The sequence below is a fragment of the Dermacentor albipictus genome, chromosome 1, assembly GCF_038994185.2.
Source record: "Dermacentor albipictus isolate Rhodes 1998 colony chromosome 1, USDA_Dalb.pri_finalv2, whole genome shotgun sequence".
NCBI lineage: Eukaryota > Metazoa > Arthropoda > Arachnida > Ixodida > Ixodidae > Dermacentor > Dermacentor albipictus.
Window position 1 is genome coordinate 240,193,775 of NC_091821.1, and position 19,367 is coordinate 240,213,141.

The 19,367-nt window shown below is 44.6% G+C and overlaps 1 protein-coding gene across 1 annotated transcript in view; it reads right to left on the bottom strand.

The window, feature by feature from the left end:
* Positions 1-4,166: 4,166 nt before the first annotated feature.
* LOC135901576 (uncharacterized) overlaps positions 4,167-19,367 on the bottom strand; it is a 40,261-nt gene continuing 25,060 nt past the window's right edge. Inside the window, exon 5 of the mRNA XM_065431393.1 lies at positions 4,167-5,651. Within this exon, the coding sequence (XP_065287465.1) occupies positions 5,468-5,651 (184 nt within the window). The 3' untranslated portion in view covers positions 4,167-5,467. The remainder of the gene's footprint in view (positions 5,652-19,367) is intronic.

The window sequence follows — 19,367 nt, forward strand, 5'->3', positions numbered from 1 at the left end:
CATTGATGCATTGTATTTTTGAACATTTATTGTACACATACAATATATGTTATACTTTGCAGTGCTACAGAGCGTATTTTGAAGCTTCCCCCTATATTTTGCACCTTTAATTACGTATGTGTTGTGTGGCCCTCAATGCAGTTCATGTTGTAGCAGCTGCTTTGTCTGTGTATCGCACATTGGCTTAAGCTCGTGATATCCACATACTTCTCTCACATATACAAAATAAAGTTATATGTAGTCCTCAGTGTTACAACAAAAAATGAAAGTAAACAATCCGATCGTGGAATTATGTTTATTACAGTGATTCCTACGACAGTTACTGACAAGTTGACAACTTGAACTGGTCAATCGGTCCATAGCCTCCTCTATTTTTCAAAAATAAAGGAGCCTATGATCCGTCATGGCAAGGAATTGTATGTATACATAAAAAAAAGGGGTATGTGTGTGTTTGTAGTGGGGGTATAGGATTAGGGCGGTACGAAAAAATGTACCAACACCGTCCTCTAGACCCATTCCGTTGAGGTACCGTAACAAAACGTATTATGCATAAAGTTCATACAACCAACTCTGATATTACTACAGACGCCAGGCGACGCGAGCTACATTTGTCATGATGCATTCGCGACTGCACCGGATGCCCTCCACATTATTCTCGTTAATCGTGCTCACTGCGCCGAGGCAAAAGAAAGACCATGGGCGCAGGTGCCTTTAAAGTATCTCGACCTTGCGAGGCACGGCTGCGCGTGCCAGGGGAGCTGTCCGTGCGAACACTCCCTGGCACACACCTGCCTCGGCGGCCCCAACCTACGTACCGTTCTGCTTCGAGCTTTGATCCCCCCACTGTCCCTCGGGTGCCCTGGAGTTCCTGCGCCGCCTGCTCTACTACCATCTCAGGTGCTCTCCTGAGACTTCCGTTTGTCGGTTACATGTGCCCTACAGCTGGATCATTACTTATAATAATAAAAAACCCGATCTATCGTCACGACGATAGATCGCGAAAGCGGCTTTTGCAACATACCGCGCCCGTGCGAAGATAATTACGGAACGCCAACGAGGAATCTGACCACAGCTTCGAGCTCGTAACGTCGTCGAGTGACACTCCTGCAACAGGCGTGACCGCTGAAAACCGCATACCGCCAGAAGCTTGAACAGGATCATCCCTCGGTTGCATAACTGCCAGCTCTACGGCCAACATGGACCACACCCACACCATCCCGCAACATAGAATAAAGAACCGACTTATGAAGCCCAAACACACGGCTGCACGCACACATCACAACACTTCAAGCGAGACGCCATGCTGCTACGCTGCTACTGTTGCCGGATTAAAACTGACTACTGTCACCAAGTCTAGCAAGCGTCTCAGGAGCTGGCAACCTCGGCGCGTAGCAACATGGCGGCGCACTTGAGGTTCCCGATTTTAATGCATGGGCCCTATGGGTAGCTTGTCCTCTAGAGTCAGTATAGTAACTCTATGACAGAAGGAGTCGTAAATCGTTTGTTTAAACAAGCAGGAACGCATCAGGCCCCGGAATGAACACGATAACATTTGATTTTTTTTCTTAAACTATACTTTTTGTTCTGCTTATGTACTTAGTTTTTTCCTTCATATTCTTGTTTGTTCTTGTTTAGCATTGGCGCTCGAGCAACGCTATGCCTGATTATATGCTGGCGACACTGTGTTATGACCGGAAAATCCGGCTCGATTGCCGACCTACGGGCAAGTAGTAGGTGCTCATGTAGTAATCCACGTTTTGGCTGCCAAGCTTCAGGCCGTTAGCAAGACAAATAAACTTCGTTGCCATATCTGATATAATGAATCAGTGCACTGCCTTCTGGACCGGCCGAGCTTACAAATACACTGCGCACGTGTTGCCCCCGCGGCCACTGACATCGCGGCTCATCGGTTACGAGATCACGGAGATCGGTCTTATTTCTCAAAAGCACGCATGCAATGGCGTTAAGTAATAGAAGTGTCACGCGCTGCATTTCACTCGCGATCGAGCTCGATCGGGACTAAATTTTTCAACAGCGATTCGCAATTATCCGCAGATTTCGCAAAGCAGCCACTCGCGACCGAGAAATTTGATCCTGGAAGGGCTCAATCGCAAGACGCTGCATGTTTTAAGTACGCACACCCAATGACACACAAATTTCTTTGCAGTAAACACAACCACACGAAGAAAGGCAAACAGAACTAAAAGTTTGTTACAAATGAATAATTTCCTTTTCGCTTTCCTTGCACGCTGATGGCCTAACTGGTTCTTAGTAGGCCCCTAACACACTCCATGTTTGATTTAAAAAAAAAGACAGCTGTGTACCAGTCTACAAAAGACATACAGCCACAAAAATATTTCGAAATTAAAAAGTTTGGCGTTTGATGAACGAATACGTGACTGCCGCAGTTTATCGCAAGCTTTCGCTGCCCTCCCCACATGGGCTCTCTCTTTCTCACCGAGTACTGTCACTAACTCCATGCGGCTCAACTCCATGCAAACATTTCTTGGCTATGCCACTGGCGCCACTCTTCCTGCTTCGTTCTTGAAGGCCACATAATGACTGTGTTGCCAAAAGCAGACCAAATTTGTTTATTATGCACTTTGCACCATTCTACATGAAACCTTCGCCTGCTGTTACTTCCTTGCAAATGCAGGGGGTTTTACTCGCTTCATTACCCCCTTTATCCGGATAGGTTGAGCACTTATGGCAGTATGTAAAGTCAACTGCAAAAGTTTACGGGACGCAGGATCTGCCAAGAAGCTGAATTCGAAGTGAAGCATAGTCACACAGCCTCGAATTAGGTAAATGTTACAGCATGTAGTAGCCTTTGCTACCTACACAGTGATTCATCAAATACGAAGTGTCATGCCTTGCAGTGCAAGAACTTACATTTGAAGGGGAAACCGCATCCCATAAACTTTTGCTGTTGACTGCACACAATGTAAGTGCATGCATCAGTGTGTGATACCACGAGATCGATGGCCACCTCAGTTTTAATGTGAAGCATTCTTGTCCGAGCCAACCCAGTTTTTGTCTTCATCTGGTACCTGGCAGTTTTTGTGAGCTGATCCTCAAGATTGTGCAGTCTAAAAATATATGCCACTACAACCACTGGGTACGTGCTCCTGGGCATGTTCCCCTCAATGTGTGCCTCAACAAACTTCTTTGATGCCAACTTGGGTCAGTGGGTAGTACCACCACCAACATAGTGACATCTACATAACACTTTGTTTTACAGCATTACGTAGATGTCAATTGGAGTTGAGTCCACTTGGATTCTTTATGAGTCACTCAGTTTCTAAGGACAGCGTACTGCACTTGGCACATGTTTCAAGCTGGATGCATTACAAAGAGATGCGATTATTTATTGTGCTCTGAAGGAATTGAGGCTTAACGCTGTATCACTGGGTTGAGACCGTTTGCATCACTATGCTTTGAAACTTGTGTGGTTTAGGAGTCCACTCGCCACAAAGCCATCATGAAGGGTTTACATTAGCTTGCATCACAAAATGAAATTCGCTACGAGCGCTGACAAAAACAGTATATACGCTGCTGTACTTCTTGTCCCAGCCTAAACGATGCAAAATAGTTATGTCCACTAAAATGACACGCAGTCTGATGTGTATACTGTAGTTTCATAACAGTGGAACACTGTGGAAGCTATGCAAGTGGTGCGGTCATAGAAGCCTCGCTAAATATGTTTTTCAGTGTACAGGCGTTTTAGATTTGCGACGCTTTCTAAGAAATAACTACTTAATATACTTCAACTACAATTTCCGGGTGTAAGGCTGCGTCAAATTATGCATCATTTGTGCTGCTTTGTGTTTCCAGTATGCGACATACTGCACTGTAGCTGCTAGTCGCAGAAATGTACCACCCTGCTCATTTGGGGGTAAATAGCTTCAGATCTGCGATGCTTTTCAAGTACTAATTAACATGTCATATATTTTGTGCCATAAAAGTGTGAAACAATGTTACATTGACTTACATGACACATATACCTGTGTATTTCATATGTGACACACTATTTTCGGGTTGCAAATGCAAGCAGTGAGAGAAGTCTTCTTAGCCTGCATAGAGTTACCTGCTATTATGAAATGGAGTATAACAGATGCCATGTTTTTTCCATCATGGCTGCAATCCAATACACACGGACAACAGCATAAAGACAAACATATATTTCTCAAAGCCACAACTGCACCGCAATAAAGCATTTACAATCCTTTCAACACAGCTTAAGCAGTGATGCAGAGATTTATATTATACAGTTGACTATTGAAGTCAGCGCATGCATACTTATGCAGACACTTGACAAGCGATCATGGCAACAGCTTTGACAAAATATTCTTTCAATGGCTGGCTTTATAAGCAGACACTGTTGTATCCAACTTTGTGTAAGGTTTGTAACAACTGGGCAGTGAAATTTCATTTGTGCTGCAATAGAACGGGAAGACACCATCAGGCAGAAAGAGCTCACCATGTTTGTACTATGTATAATGTATCACAGGGAACTGACATGGACAACAATTCAACACCTACCTAGTGCCTCAAGCTTTGAAATGACCATAGAGGAAAAAAACTACTTTGTAACTTTCTCAAAAAGGAAAGGAAATATTCATTTAATACCACTTGCAAAACAGGACTGATGCACCAAAAAGTGTGTGCTAGAGAAAAATCACAGGGACAGGCAAAAAGCAAAATTATATAGCATCAAAAATGAGCAACAGAATGTGCCAAGCACAGATGAACTATGCTGAAAAATGCTCAAATGTATAGATGCAATGTGTAAATAGACCCAAATGACATGTAGAACATGAAGGAAACAGGTGGCAATGCCCTAAAGCACCAGAGGAAAATGCACTTCTTAATGCAAGAATTGTGTCTGTGTAAAGAAATTATACAAATACCAAAAATATTTTGCGATGTCTTTCTTTTTCCTGCAAAAGGCACAGGAAAGCATAAACAAAATTATATAAACTACTAATGAACTCCCTTCAAAATCCCTAAATTAAGAGAAGAAAAATCTGCTGGTTCCTTATATAAATGCCTCTGTAATGCCAGGAAATACACTTGAGCAAGCAAAAAAGGAATACTTTCTACAAATGTAAATTACTGCCTAGGCTGGCAATTCAAGAAAAAATGTAAAGGTGCATGCAGTTCTACTGCAAACCTATCAAGAAAATGAAATTTTATTAGCCCTCAGGCAAGTAAGTTGTGTCATGCTGTAAGGGCACACAAAAAGCCACTAAAACACTGGGTTATTGCCCGAGCATTTCACCAACATGAGTCTCAACTAGCTAGGATTTGTAAACACTGGGGTGTTGAATGAAATCTCTCGCATAATGCTCAAGAACTAAATGTCATAACAGTGTGCGTAACACTATTTTGAATGACTGTTAGCCCACACTCAATGTGAGAACAATTCCTACAAACTTTACAGACTTTACAGCCCCTACTTTGCGATTTACTTAGAGGGGTGTGATTGGCAACTCTGTGAGACATCTTCAAGACTGGCTTCGCTGCCACTGCTTACACCCGATGTGTCAGTTGAGTCGCAACGATTCAGTGCACGTCGAGCAGCAGCTTTCTTTTTGTTCGCTGCCTTTTTCTGGTTTCTGCGGCGACGTGCTAAAACACTTGAATTAGCCCTGCAAAAGAGGCACAGAGAGGGTATATTGGTGAGATATATGGGTTAACTTAGCTGCAACAATTTAAAGAGGCAACACAGTAACGAATGACAGAGCACCAATGTGCCATGTTCAGCATAACTGAAAGAAATTGGAATGGTTCTTTCAAGTCTCCCCCTGCCCCCCCCCCCCCTCCCTTCACACACACACACACAAATGGGCTTGTATTTGCCATCTTGTCAGTGTCAACCCAGTGTGACAATTAAGCCACTCTGCCACCAAGGTAGTTTACAGGTCAACCACTGATTATTCACATGCCACAAGCCAAGCAGTAAATTCTGCTTTAAAAACATTCAATGAGAAGTAACCACTTTTCACTTTCCATTGCTTACTTCTATGTCAGGAATGCTCTCCAGCAAAAAAGTTACATGTCGATATGAAGTGGCTTTTTTTTTTTTGCACTGCAGGAAACTGTTTTTTTCCCCCACACATTGTGAGTATTTCTCGAAAGTGAGCACCTTGAGCACAGGATTTCTAGCATGTGACCATGCTTTGTAAGATGGCTGCCTTCAATTTGGCAATTATAGCATGCCTCCTGTGGATTTTACAAAGTAGATCCATCGGCAATTGTCACACAGTTCACGATGTCTACTGAAACAAGCAATGTGTTACTGAATACAGTCAAACACCTTTATAACAAGATGCTTGGGACACCCACAATTCTTCGTTATACAGGCGACTTCTGTTTAAAGGTCATGCTCTGTACAAGTCACAATAGAGCAGGCTAACCATGTTCAAAAAAAAATATATATCTTAGTGAAAGAATTGGCTAAATTTCTTGTGCACACTTTGTCTGATGGAACTGAGACTTCAGGCAAACCTTACTACAGCAAGGTTCAAAGCACGCTCAGCGTTAAAATGCAGAAGCTGCACAAAGTAAAGCTGCAGATCACCTAATGCTGCTATTGCCTCCCTTGCTGTCATAATTATTGGTTCGTATAAAGGACCTCTGGCATGCTAGCCTTCATTGACAATTGTGTCATTTACACCCTAGATGGTTTTGAAAACATTGTACGAGTTGAGGAATTCCTGGAACAGTGCAGATGTACTACTTCTGACATCCGCATGCTCCTCCAGCCATTAGTGCTTTCGCAGAGCAGCTTGGCGACGTTAACGGAGGGCAGTGCCAGCACTGCAACGTGGCGTTCATTGTAAAGCAGAAAATCAGCCGTAAGGGATGCCTAATTTCTTTCCTTATACAAGCAAATTCGTTGTAGAGGCATTCACAATATATAAGAAAGATAGGAATTCAACCGGGACGCAATCAATCCTTTGTTATAGAGGTGTTTGACTATATATTGTTTCTATATCTCTCCGGCACTGTGCTTAACTATCGCTTATCCTTCCCTAAAATACCAGCTACAGTGATCTTACACTACCTGCTCATGCAGCCTTCACGGCTGCTATGGCCAAGCAACCTGCAGTCAGGGCAAATGGAATGTATGACTAGTGCTCCTTATTTTGAGAAGCCTGAAGAATGCCGAAGGACATAATATTGCTACACGTGTGTGGAATTTGATTGTCTGAACGAGGCACGTGGGCGCCATCACCCAAGAAAAGAGATGGAAGAACGAACTGGGCTCGTGCGGTGAATCTAACGGGTCAGCGCTGCAACCACTTTTGTAAATATAACCGTATATAGTTGCTCGTCTTACTGACTCGTCCTTCGCGTAACATTGCCGTGGAGGTGGAACGTTCACCGTTCTCACCACGGAGCTCCAAAGCAGCTGCACCGTCGTCTTCTCAGCCATGGCTTCCGATTGAACCATTCCGTCGTCACCTACACCTGCGGCACCAACCACAATGTACGTTACGATTCCTAGTCTCCGTGATCCTGCGACATTCTCCGCCCAAAATGGTGTTGACGTCGACGACTGGCTTAGCATGTATGAGCATGTTAGCCAAAGCCACCACTGGGACCCTACCATCATGCTTGCCAATGTGATTTTTTATCTGGACGGGACACCGCGTGTCTGGTTTCACACCCACGAGGTCGAGCTCTCCAGCTGGGGCATTTTCAAAGAGAGGCTTTGGGACCTATTTGGCAAGCCGTCAGGTCGCCAACAAGCAGCATGAAAGGAGCTTGTCACCCGTGTCCAGTCGTCGACTGAATTGTACGTCTCCTACATACAGGAAGTGCTCACGCTTTGCCGGAAAGTCGACGAGCACATGACCAACGTTGACAACGTGGGCCATATCCTAAAAGGCAACGCGGACAATGACTTCAATTTGCTGGTCTATAACGACGTTTCTACTGTCGATGCCATCGTCAAAGAATGCCGCCGTTTCGTGGTAGCCAAAAGCCGCTGCCTTGTCCCACAGTTTTCCCGACTCCCAAACACCCCTGCCATGTCCTCTTGTTCCGCTCTTACCGCCGCACGACCATTTCAAGAGAACGTCACACGTATCATTCACCGTGAGATTGAAGCGGCGAGTCCGGCCGCCCTTCATCCATGACCCCTTGATGGAACCTTCGACCAAATGGCCCCCACTATTTCCATTATTAAAGCAGTTATGCGGCAAGAAATTGCAAACCTTGGCATCCCTACTGCCTGCTCTGTCTCCCGACCTGATTCGGCACCCATTCCCATGTCCACAACCTGTAATGACCATTATTTCGCTCCCAGACCACAGCTGCTGAGTGGCGAACCCCCGACGACAAACCGATCTGCTTCTGCTGCCACCGCGTTGGTCATGAAGCCCGCCACTGCCGCACCCCCTGGATGCCGCTGTACTGGAGCTCATTCCCTGCTCCTCGCCCTTACGCTGACGCTCGCCGTTATTCATCTCGCCGTCTGTACCTTACTTTTGATGCCCAAGACAGCCACTCCTTCGTGCGATCGCCGTCGCCTCAACCTCGCCAAACCCACGGACGGAAAACTAGGCCATGCAGTTCTTGGAGGTAGTGCTGCATCACCTTCGTTCTGTCCAAATCCTCTGTTGATGCTCCTCACCAACACGAACCTAATTGAAGTAGACGTAGATGGTGTTTCGTTGGATGACATTAATTGATAATTGAGCCGAAGTGTCCATAATGAGCGCTAGCCTATGTCGTCGCCTCAAAAAAGTTCGTACGCCTGCCATCACTCGAGCTATACGCATTGCCAATGGCGCCACTGTTGCCGTCAGTGGTATGTGCACTGCTCGCATAGGAATTGCTGGCCGCCAAGTTCCAGTCCTGTCCACCGTGCTGACCAGTTGCCCTCATGACCTAATCTTCGGGCTCGACTTTCTGACGGCGCATTCTGCCGTCATCGACTCTTCCACAGGTACGCTGTGCCTTGAGCTTCCTCTTCTTTCAGACGTTCGCCCCGAACAACTGCACACCCTCTGCACTACAGCGTTTGTTTGCTTACCTTCACAAGCCCTAACGTTTGTCGAATTGGCCTCAATGGCAACCGTGCCTGATGGCGACTATGTTGTCGCACCTATTTGTGATGTCGTTCTGGCGTGCGACATCTTTGTGCTACACTCTGTTGTAACCCTTGCCACTGATCGCATGTGTCTCCCCTTTATCAATTTTGGCTTGACGAAGCAAGTGTTACCTGAAGGCATAGCGGTAGCCATGCTCCGGTCAGTGACAGATGACCATGTCACTGCTTTTGCAGCCGACGTGTCTCCAGATCCTCCTGATTACCCGCAGGATGCCTTGAACCTCGACGGCCCATTACGCCCCATGGTCACTCCGGACCTCGCACCTGACCAAGCAGCCGCACTGCTTGGTCAGGTGCGAGGTCGAGTGACGAGGTCGGCGAAGTCGAGGTGCGAGGCAAGTGGTCAGTGCAAGGGACGTCTGAACACTTGGTCAGACGTCCCTGGTGATGCACTGGTGAAGACGCACTGGTGATGCTGGTCCCATTCACCGCCGACCGTATTGCATGTCCACGGCAGAGCGGCAAGTTATTCAGTAGGAAGTAAACAAGATGCTCGCCAGAGACATTGTTGAGCCCTCGTCGAGTCTTTGGGCGTCGCCGGTCGTGCTCGTCAAAAAGAAAAATGGCACGTGGCGTTTCTGCGTTGATTACCGCCACCTAAACCGAATCACTAAAAAGGATGTTTACCCTTCACCACGAATCGACGATGCTCTTGACTGTCTTCACAGTGCCAAATACTTTTCGTCCATTGACCTTCAATCTGGTTATTGGAAGATTTCCGTCGATGAGCAAGACCAAGAAAAGACCTCCTTCGTCACTCCAGATGGCCTCTACCAATTCAAGTTTATGCCGTTCGGTTTATGCAATGCCCCCGCCACATTTGAACGGATGATGGACTCTCTGCTTCAAGGTTTCAAATGGTCAACTAGCCTTTCTTACCTCGACGACGTCCTTGTGTTTTCTCCTCCATTTGAGACGCACCTTGAGCGTGTTGCAGCTATCCTAGACGTCTTTAGCAAGGCTAGGCTCCAATTAAACTCATCGAAGTGCCACTTCGAGCGCACACAGATTACAGTGCTAGGCCATCTCGTCGATGTTTCCAGCGTACAAACCGATCCGGAGAAGGTTCGAGCAGCAACGGCTTTTCCTGTACCTCAGTCTGTCAAAGACGTCCGTAGTTTTGTGGGGCTCTGTTCTTATTTCAGACCGCGTTATACCCTATGCTAGCCGGCTCCTGACAACTGCAGAGCGCAATTGTTCGATTACCGAGCGCGAATGTATTGCTCTCGTCTGGGCTGTTTCAAAGTTCCGCCCATATTTACATGGCAAGCCCTTCTCAGTAATCACAGACCATTATGCGTTGGTCAAGGATCCTACTGGCCGGCTCGGTCGTTGGGCCCTCCGAGAACAAGAATATCCCTACACAGTGACTTACAAGTCGGGACGCCAACACCAGGACGCAGATTGCCTCTCTCACTACCCAGTCGAAGATGCGACCTCTACGTCTGATACTGACACAGACGCCTGTGTTCTCTGTTTTTCCACTGCTCCATGTGGCCGACGAGCAGCGCCGTGACCTGTCCTTGTGTGTCATCATTGACTGCCTGGAATCGGCACTTGCCGACAGTTCCCTTCACTTATTCACACTTCAATATGGCGTACTCTACGGCCACAACATTCACCCCGACGGCCCTGCATTACTCTTTGTGATCCCTAAACACCTTCGCTTGGCTGTTCTCCACGAACTTCACCACCTCCCCACTGCCGGTGGTCACCTGGGTGTGTCACGTACTTATGACCGGATCCACCGGCGCTTCTTTTGGGCCAGGGCTAGCTCGCTCTGTTCGAAGATACGTAGCTGCGTGTGAGAAATGCCAGCGACGCAAGACACCATCGACGCTCCCTGCTGGGTACCTTAAACATCTCGAGATAAATTTAATGATAATCTCTGTTCAGTTTCTCTCTTTAGTGCATTGTTGCTTGTACAGAGCTCAATACAAGATTTGAACACTGCGAAAGGGCCAAATTCCATTGCTTTCTCAGATTAAAGCAGCAGAAAATAATGGACTTCACCATCCTTAGCCTCCTAAGATCACATGCAATGCTATTGCTCTGGCCATCCCTAGAAATACACTCCCAATGGTGGTTTTTAAAGTGAAGCTTTCTTTGCCTCTTCCTTCGACTTTCCCACAGCTGCTGCTGCTGTCTGGCACAGCAGCGTCAGGGGGTGGTTCGGAGCGTGTGAAAACATGAGAGGAGCATGGCAAAGAGGAAAGGCTATGCGAGAAACTCGTTTGAACCGATACACCACGTTGAATGTGCACAATACCCTCTAGAGGTCCCTGGACATTGCCACATTAGCCTCTTGACAGCTGTAATTATCCGTGACTCTCCGCAAAAGCATTGCAGAAATTGCAGCGCTTACCTTCTACTAATGTGCAAGTCCAGAGGGATGCTAGACAGAATGGTAGAGAGGGGGCAGAGAATGGGTGGGTAGAACCAATGCAGTCGCGAAACGAGTGAATAACAGCCTTGCCACTCTTTACTCACAGTTCCCATACAGAGGGGGAATAGGGAAAAGGTGATGCGAGAAGGCAAGGAAACGCTACTGCTATAGACACGACACCGGTTGCAGGCAAACAGGATAAGTTCAAGGCACGGTATGGTACGTTTTTGATATTTCTGAAAAATAAACACCATGCAAATTTGTCAAGCGGACAACTTACACAGGGTGTGCAGAAGCAGAGCCACATCAAAGCACACGGTAAGGTATAGGTGACACTACAGAAGTGGTCACACATCAAATTAACACACTGTGCCCGCTGCAGTAGCTTGGTGGCTATGGTATTGCTCAAGGTCGTGGGTTTGTTCCTGACTGAAGCAGTCGCGTTATGACTGGGGCGAAATAAAAAGTGCTTGTGCACTTAGGTTTAGGGATATGTTAAAGAACACCAGGGTGGCAAAATTAATACGGAGTCCGCCACTACGGCATGCCTCATAATCCAATTGTGGTTTTGACACGTACAGCCCAGAATTCAATTAAAGTTTAATACTTCTGCCATGATGTGATGTGCCATGTGAGGCAATGAATATGCTCAACCTTCTCAGAGCTTATGAAGTATGGCGCACAACACGCCTCAAGCAAAGACCTCCTCCTGTGTTTTCTGTGTACTATGCAGAAAAAAAGCAGTGGTGTAAGCAAGGTAATGTTTAACATCAACTCACTACTCTTGTGACGGACTAAACTTTGAAGAAATTAAACATTCGCCGTCAACATCACTGCTAATTATAGTTAATCAAAGCAAACAACACAGAAAGCTTCGCTTACATTGCCTCCCACAGTGCGTGGGACCCGCATAATTTTTGAATCATATTTATTCTTTAATTCAAAAGGGGCCAAGAATCAGCTTTGCAGACTGCATTAATATTAAATTAATTTCAATTTAATCATGTTAAAGGAGTACTTTTGTAACATCTTTCATGTTTCATTCACTGCGTCAAATGAAGGCCCCGGACCTCGAAACCTTAAAAAGAATACTGCCAAGCCTGAGAGCACCCTATATAATTTACTACAATAGCTTTTCTACGAACCAGTTGGTTTATTTTCTCATGAGGTGTATGTGTTGTGACATTATGATGTAGAAGGTGGTCATGTTAGAGTGAAACATGCGACGATTTGTACTTGCCCTGGCTCGCACGATCAACTGCTACGCTGCAACTTGTTGCAAGGCTAGATGTGGAAGCACAGCAGATGAGCGAGTGAGCTAGAGCAGGTGCCAAAACATTACAACATTCAATTCTCACAAGACCACATGGTCCTATGTGACCACCTTCTGCATCATGAGATGTACACTTCCTGGGAATAGAAACGTTATTGTAGTAAATTACTTAGGGTGCTTAGAGGCTTGGCAGTATCTTTTCTAGGGTTTTGAGGTCCAGAGCCTTCATTTTAAGGGGCAAAATAAAAGTAAAGAAGTCATGTCAGCATTCCCTTAAGAATGAAATTAACAAGAAAAATCATGAAAAAAACATTTCTTCTGAGAACAGAATATAGGAAGGATATCTTAAAATACCAGAATATAGTGAAATAAAATCAAGTGCCAAAAAGGGTATATGAGAGAAAGTGCTCTCAAAGGTTCTCATTGGCTTTCTTAATTATCATGCCTGATCACAAAAGCTGCTCTTCTTTGCAGGGAAGGCTGGCACACTGCTTGCACATGCAGCACTTAAAAGGACACTAACTCAGTTTAGACTGATAATGTAGTCTTTTGAAATCTCCTGGCATAAGGCGATGCGCGACAGCACCTGGGATCGCTGGGACTACTTTTATTTACGTTTTAGTTAATTTTGGTATAAGCAGTTGATTATTAGGAGAGAAAATGAATGTGAGTTATTCTGCCGAAATCCCAGCGCCGGCACACCAGTGCGACATCACAAAATTCAAGATATTTTTTATTATTTGGGCCATGTTTCCTCAGCAAAATTTTTCTAAACTTGCTATGTTTCGTCTTCAGTTTCTTTACAATACAACGTAGTGAACTTGCTGTTGAATGAGCAAAGCAAGTCCTCGGCTCTCAAACTCCCTTGCCTTCAGTGTGCAATTCCCTTGCCTTTTTTTTTACATCATTCTGTTTACACCATGGATTAAGGTATTGTGTTTTGATCTTTTCACGAAGTGTTTCTGTGAGCAATATATATATATATACATATATATATATATATTTTTTAATGTATACAAACGTATCTTGTAGATGTCTTGTATTCAATGTTGCCCGTCCTGCAAGGACCAGAATGTGGTCTGCAGTATGTACTAAATGAATAAATAAATAGTCCATTTTTAGTGATAAACAATTACCTAGGCCCTAACAGATGCCGTCAAAAATCTATGACATCATGACAAGCTAGTGCAGGAGCTTCGAGGCAGTGTCGGCACCATTGTTTCATTTTATTGCGCCTTTTTCTGGCTTACTCGGCCTCTTTTTGTGTTAATCATGGCATTTTTGAAGGGCAATTTACTAATGCAGGTGAAATCATTTTTCTCTTTAGTGTCCCTTTAAGTTTTTGGGATCGGTCTGGGAGCCTGTGTACAGAGTCAGTTTGGATTAGTCTGTGTTACACAGTCATTTTCACTTTGTGAATTCACTATGGTGAGACAGAAATCAAATGTATGAATTAATACAGACACACTGTTTGAATAATGGCAAAGGACCAGACAGTGCTATATTCCATTCTGTCCTGCAGTTGTTGCGTGTTGCAATACGTCGAAAGTGTCGGCCTAACATGCTGTCCAGTGAATCAGCAAAATGATCGGTGGCATCACTGTCAAAATCTTGCTCCAGGAGCTTGTCCAAGTTATGCAGCTGGAGAATCTGCCATTGAAGAACTATTTCCCGTGTCACACACATTTTTCGCTTCTTGATAATGGAGGTGTTTACAAGGTCGGGTGCTACACTACACAACACCTTTTGTGCATTCAATAAAAGGCTGCCTGTACTTTATGCTGCAGTCATGTTGCTGCGTTGATGCCAGGTCGGTCAACCTGCAAAGCTTTGACAGCTTGTGGGGGGCAGAGAACACGACTTTCATGTCGTAATGCTGGGCCACCTTTCAAAAACAAAAATCACCAATTTAATACAACCAAAAAATCATCGACAATGGACAACTGCCAATCATCACTCAGGGACAAGAATGTTCTTAAAGCGTTCTACTTTGTCAAATTTTGGTTGTTTTCAAATTGTGAAGCCCAGGCCATTGAATGTGAAAGCAGAATGGTGTTGGCTACATTCAAAGATGCAATGAACCTGCTTGACCTAATGCACTAACTCCTGGTCAATGGTCAAATTAGATTTTTAGATATCCAGTTCCAGTTTAAAGGTGTTGGTGTCTGCTGGTGCTATGAACCGTGCAGCAACAAACCACTTCTGCCTTTCAAGCCTGCCCCCACTAAGCTCATCAAATGAGCTATTGCCACATTTTGCCTAAAGAATGCTCTCGGCAAATATTGCCTGCACTGTATCTCAGACAAGTTCAACTATCAAGTTGAAAGACTGCCGAGCACCAGGTATCCTCATTTCGATTGCAGAGGGCCTTCTCAAAAAGACACACACAAAGCCACAAATGTGTGAAGCCCGTGCACAGTGTAGGCAGAAGGTAGCTGTAATATCTTATGTTTATATGCTATCACACAATCTGCAAAACGTGGCCCAGCATCACGATATGAAAAGCGTGTTCTCTGCCCCCCATAAGCTGTCAAAGCTTTGTAGATTGACCGACCCAGCAGCAACCCAGCAACGCGACTGCAGCATAAAGCACAGGCGGCCTTTTGTTGAATGTGAAAAAGGCGTAGTATATGAAATTCCTTTAAGGTACAGAAAAGTGCATGCTGGCCAAACTGGGAGATGTGTTCACGTAAGGTTAAGGGAGCACGTAAACAATGTAAAAAATGCACGTGAAGGAAAAGATTTCGAAGGTTTTCTGGCAAGTCATTGTCTGACTTGTAAGGACTGCTCGCCGGACCTTGTAAACGCCTCCATTATCATGAAGAGTGAAACGCATGTGACATGAGAAATCACAGAATCTGAATGGATTTCTAGACTCGGGGAGGGATGTGTCCATCATGCTTTCAGACAAAGAGCTGGCATATTTACACATGCGCAGATGATAACCCCTGGCTTGGAGAGCATGTATATTCGTGACTCATTCACAATAAAAGCTGTTGGAAGTTCAGCACTTGTGCTTGTCGTTTTGTCTCCGTCCATGTCTTTTCTTTGCGCTGCCACCTTTTCCTTATGAAGCCTCTCCTCTATAGAACAAAATCAAAAGCCAAGCCAAGCTCAATGAGGACCTCACAAAAGTGATATGATAGCAGCAAGCCTCTGTCAAATAAAGGAAACAGCCACTGATGAGATTTCTTTTCTAGCTCTTCAGGCCTGCTTGGTACCATAGAGAGGAAAGCTAAAATGAAACTATAGCATGTTTTTTTCTGGCACCGAGATAAAGAAACACATAACTATTGAAGATTGGGGCACATATCTGCCAAAATCATTGCTGCTGTGCACAATCGCACTGCATGGGCTAATTCTGTTTTACATGTTGCATCAAGGCATGCTATTTGGCTGTAGAAGCCAGGTTTTGCAGATTATGAGTCAATCATAGCATTGCTAGTACCTTACCAACTTCTGTTACCTTATTTTTAATTTTATTTGTAAATGTTAGAGCCTATGTCTTATAACATGTGATGCATGTTGAGCTTACTACTCAGAGGAATAAACTATGGAGATTATGCACACTACTTGGCATTGTAAATGTTAAATAGAATGAAGTGCGTATCATGAAAATTCATATTTACAAAGTGACACAACAGTTTTGTACCATAAACCATAATGTGCCTCATTATACTGAGCAATTTTAGTCTTGCGTTTGCTTGCCTTCTATGCTCAGAGAAAAAAAAGTAAGGTTCTTCTGCTTCTTAAAATTCTGTTTTTCTCAAGCTCTCGCACCTCCAACTGCATAAATTTTGTCAGAATGATGGAAGTGTTTATGTACTTCCAAACTGCAGAAATCATTTTTCACTGCACTGTACTTTTGGGAGACTACCAGCCCATTTCTGGCCACCTCGCAACTGTCCTGTAGCTTGGAGTTGCATTTATGAAAGCCTACTCTGCCCTGCTCAGAATGGCTCACAGTGTCGCCTGAATTGTCTCCTCTGTGTGCCAAACTGAGGGTAGTCACACAGCAAGTGGACAAGGTGTCTGCGGTTGCGCAGACACCTTGGCCACCTGCTGTGTGACTGCCCTCAGTTTGACGCACACAGACACTTTTGTGTGCAATACTACAAATCGGAGATTGCCTTTCATGTAAAGTCGGAACCCTAGATAACTTGCGCATCTCCCCCGTGTCAAGCTAGTGGATGATGAACACCATCACAATATCCGCTGTACATCTCAAAGTTTGCATTATCATTGCACATGTACACCTGGCCGCAAAATTTTACGGACTACGGGATCTCATAAAACTTGGAGCAGCCTGCAAAAGTAGCCAATAAAACAGTGCATCAATATGTTGCTTGCATATACTAGCAGCGGCTGGAAATACGAACACCAGGCTCCATTGTGAGGCTGCAAAAAGATTAAGCTTTTCCTCAGATTCCGTAGTCCGTATAATTTTGTGGCCAAGTGTACAAGCTGTTGCTAGCTGAGGCACACTACGCTTGCCCATTCCCACACAAACACACACTGCATTAGCAACTACAGTCAAACACTTCTAGTAAAAAAAATTGCCCTTTTGACAGAATTACCTGTATAACGAAGGATTCAGTGTGTCCCGTTGAATTCTTATCTTTCAAGTTTCTAATTTATTCATCCTGAATAGCTTAACTGTTTTACAATAAATATGGACTGGCACCACTGGTGCACTCCACATTATTTATGGCAGCCTCCCATCCTTGAAGCAAAAAGCAACGTCCAATGGGACAAACAGCCAAACACTTTGATGAAGGGCACCAGTGTTTGAGTATTGTATGATAACAGTATATTATATGGAAATTGTGTTAGCCAGCACAAAAGAAAAAAACGCAACAATATAGTTGCAGAAATGCTAGTGCTTCTTATTGGTGGCGGTGCTAAGTACACGGAGCTGCAAGAGCTGCTGGGTGCGTTCATGTAAGGACAATCGAGGGGGATCCCGACAATTTTTTTATTTCAACAAACTTACATCTAGACATAGTGAAATCCCTCTACACATTGGAGCTGAGCTTTTTTTTGTAAGCGCAAGTCTTTGTCTATAGCAAAGGTAGTCCTGGGGAAACTTGATCCAAATCGAGATGATTGTTGCTTTTTTTTTTTTTTCGCATGCAAAAACTGTCACATTTCTTATACTTTGTGATTTTTCTAATTTTGCCGCCAAAATTAAGAACCTGGTACATAAGGGCAATTAAATACACTATGCTACATGTTTAGCATGCAGCAAGGTATGTTAAGAAAACATTTTGAAAGAAACTCATGGTAGTAAGAAAAAAAAATTGTAAAACATAAAGGCTCATATTTATCCTCTCATTCAAAAGCCAAGTTTGTCTTTTTTTTGTCTGCACAGTGGGCTTGTGCAGACAATTGAGTTCATTTTATTTTCATTAACAATTTTGTTTTAAGTAGGCATATGAAGTATGACAGCAGAGAAAATATTTTTTAGACTCTCAAAATTGGAACAATGTACAACTGTGTAGCTAGACTGTCTCACCTAAGACTTCAAGGCAAAACAAAAGATATGTGCAGTTTGATGTGTGGAGAGATTTTGCTATGTCATACTATAAAGATTCAACTGAAATAAAAAAAAATTCACAGACTATTACGATACTCCGTAATGTGAAAGTTGAGCTCAGCTCTATACGTGTATTCATTTCACAATATATCTGTCTCATGCAGCACACTGCAAATGGAGTAAGCTGCGGTGCAACTGCCTTGCTAATCAAAAGATACCAAGAGGCAATGTGTGGGTGATGCGTGGGCGTATTCACAGCAGCCGCCGCAGACAGACCACCATTCATGCAGCGCTTTATTCCTATATTTGGTATCAGTGGCGCTATCAGTGAACAAAAGACACACGCTACTCTGGCACCATCTCGTAGCCATCATCTCCACCCCTTTTTGTGCAGCACTATGCTTTTCTTCTCACGCTTTTGCCATACCCTCCTCCTCCACTTTCCTCCTCATACTCTCTTAGCTACAGACGTCTTTCATTGTGCTTGCTCTGTCATCATTCCTGTGCTCATTCACTCGAACACGCTGAAAGAGTCCGAGGGACACCGACGCTTAACGCAGAAACGTGCGCCCTGTCTCGTTCTCTTCTCTTGTGTGTGTCCGTTTATTTGGTGTCTTTATATTTTATACTAATAAGCACCTAAGAGCTGCGCTCTACAGAATAGTTGGGAACCCCCTCCAACTGTCCTTATCTGAATACACCCAGCAGTAAGGACCGCCAGAAGATGTATAGTACGATGGTTGAACAGCTATTTGCATTATTGGTGCAGACCTTGTCGCCAGTGGCGTAGCTAGGTCGTCTGGCACCCGGGGCCCTTAGCTCTTCTGTCGTTCCCCCCCCTCCCCCCTCCGGGTATAGTCGAGGAAGGCGAGGATATCGACAAATTTCGGGTGTCTTCAGACATATATAACGCCCCCCTACTGGCCCCGTGCACCCCTGTTGCTACGCCACTGCTTGTCGCATCCGAAAAAGTAATAGTGCAGTGATAAGAATTTTGACGCAGTGTCACATATATATCTATGCACCACATAGTCTTAATATTAATTGA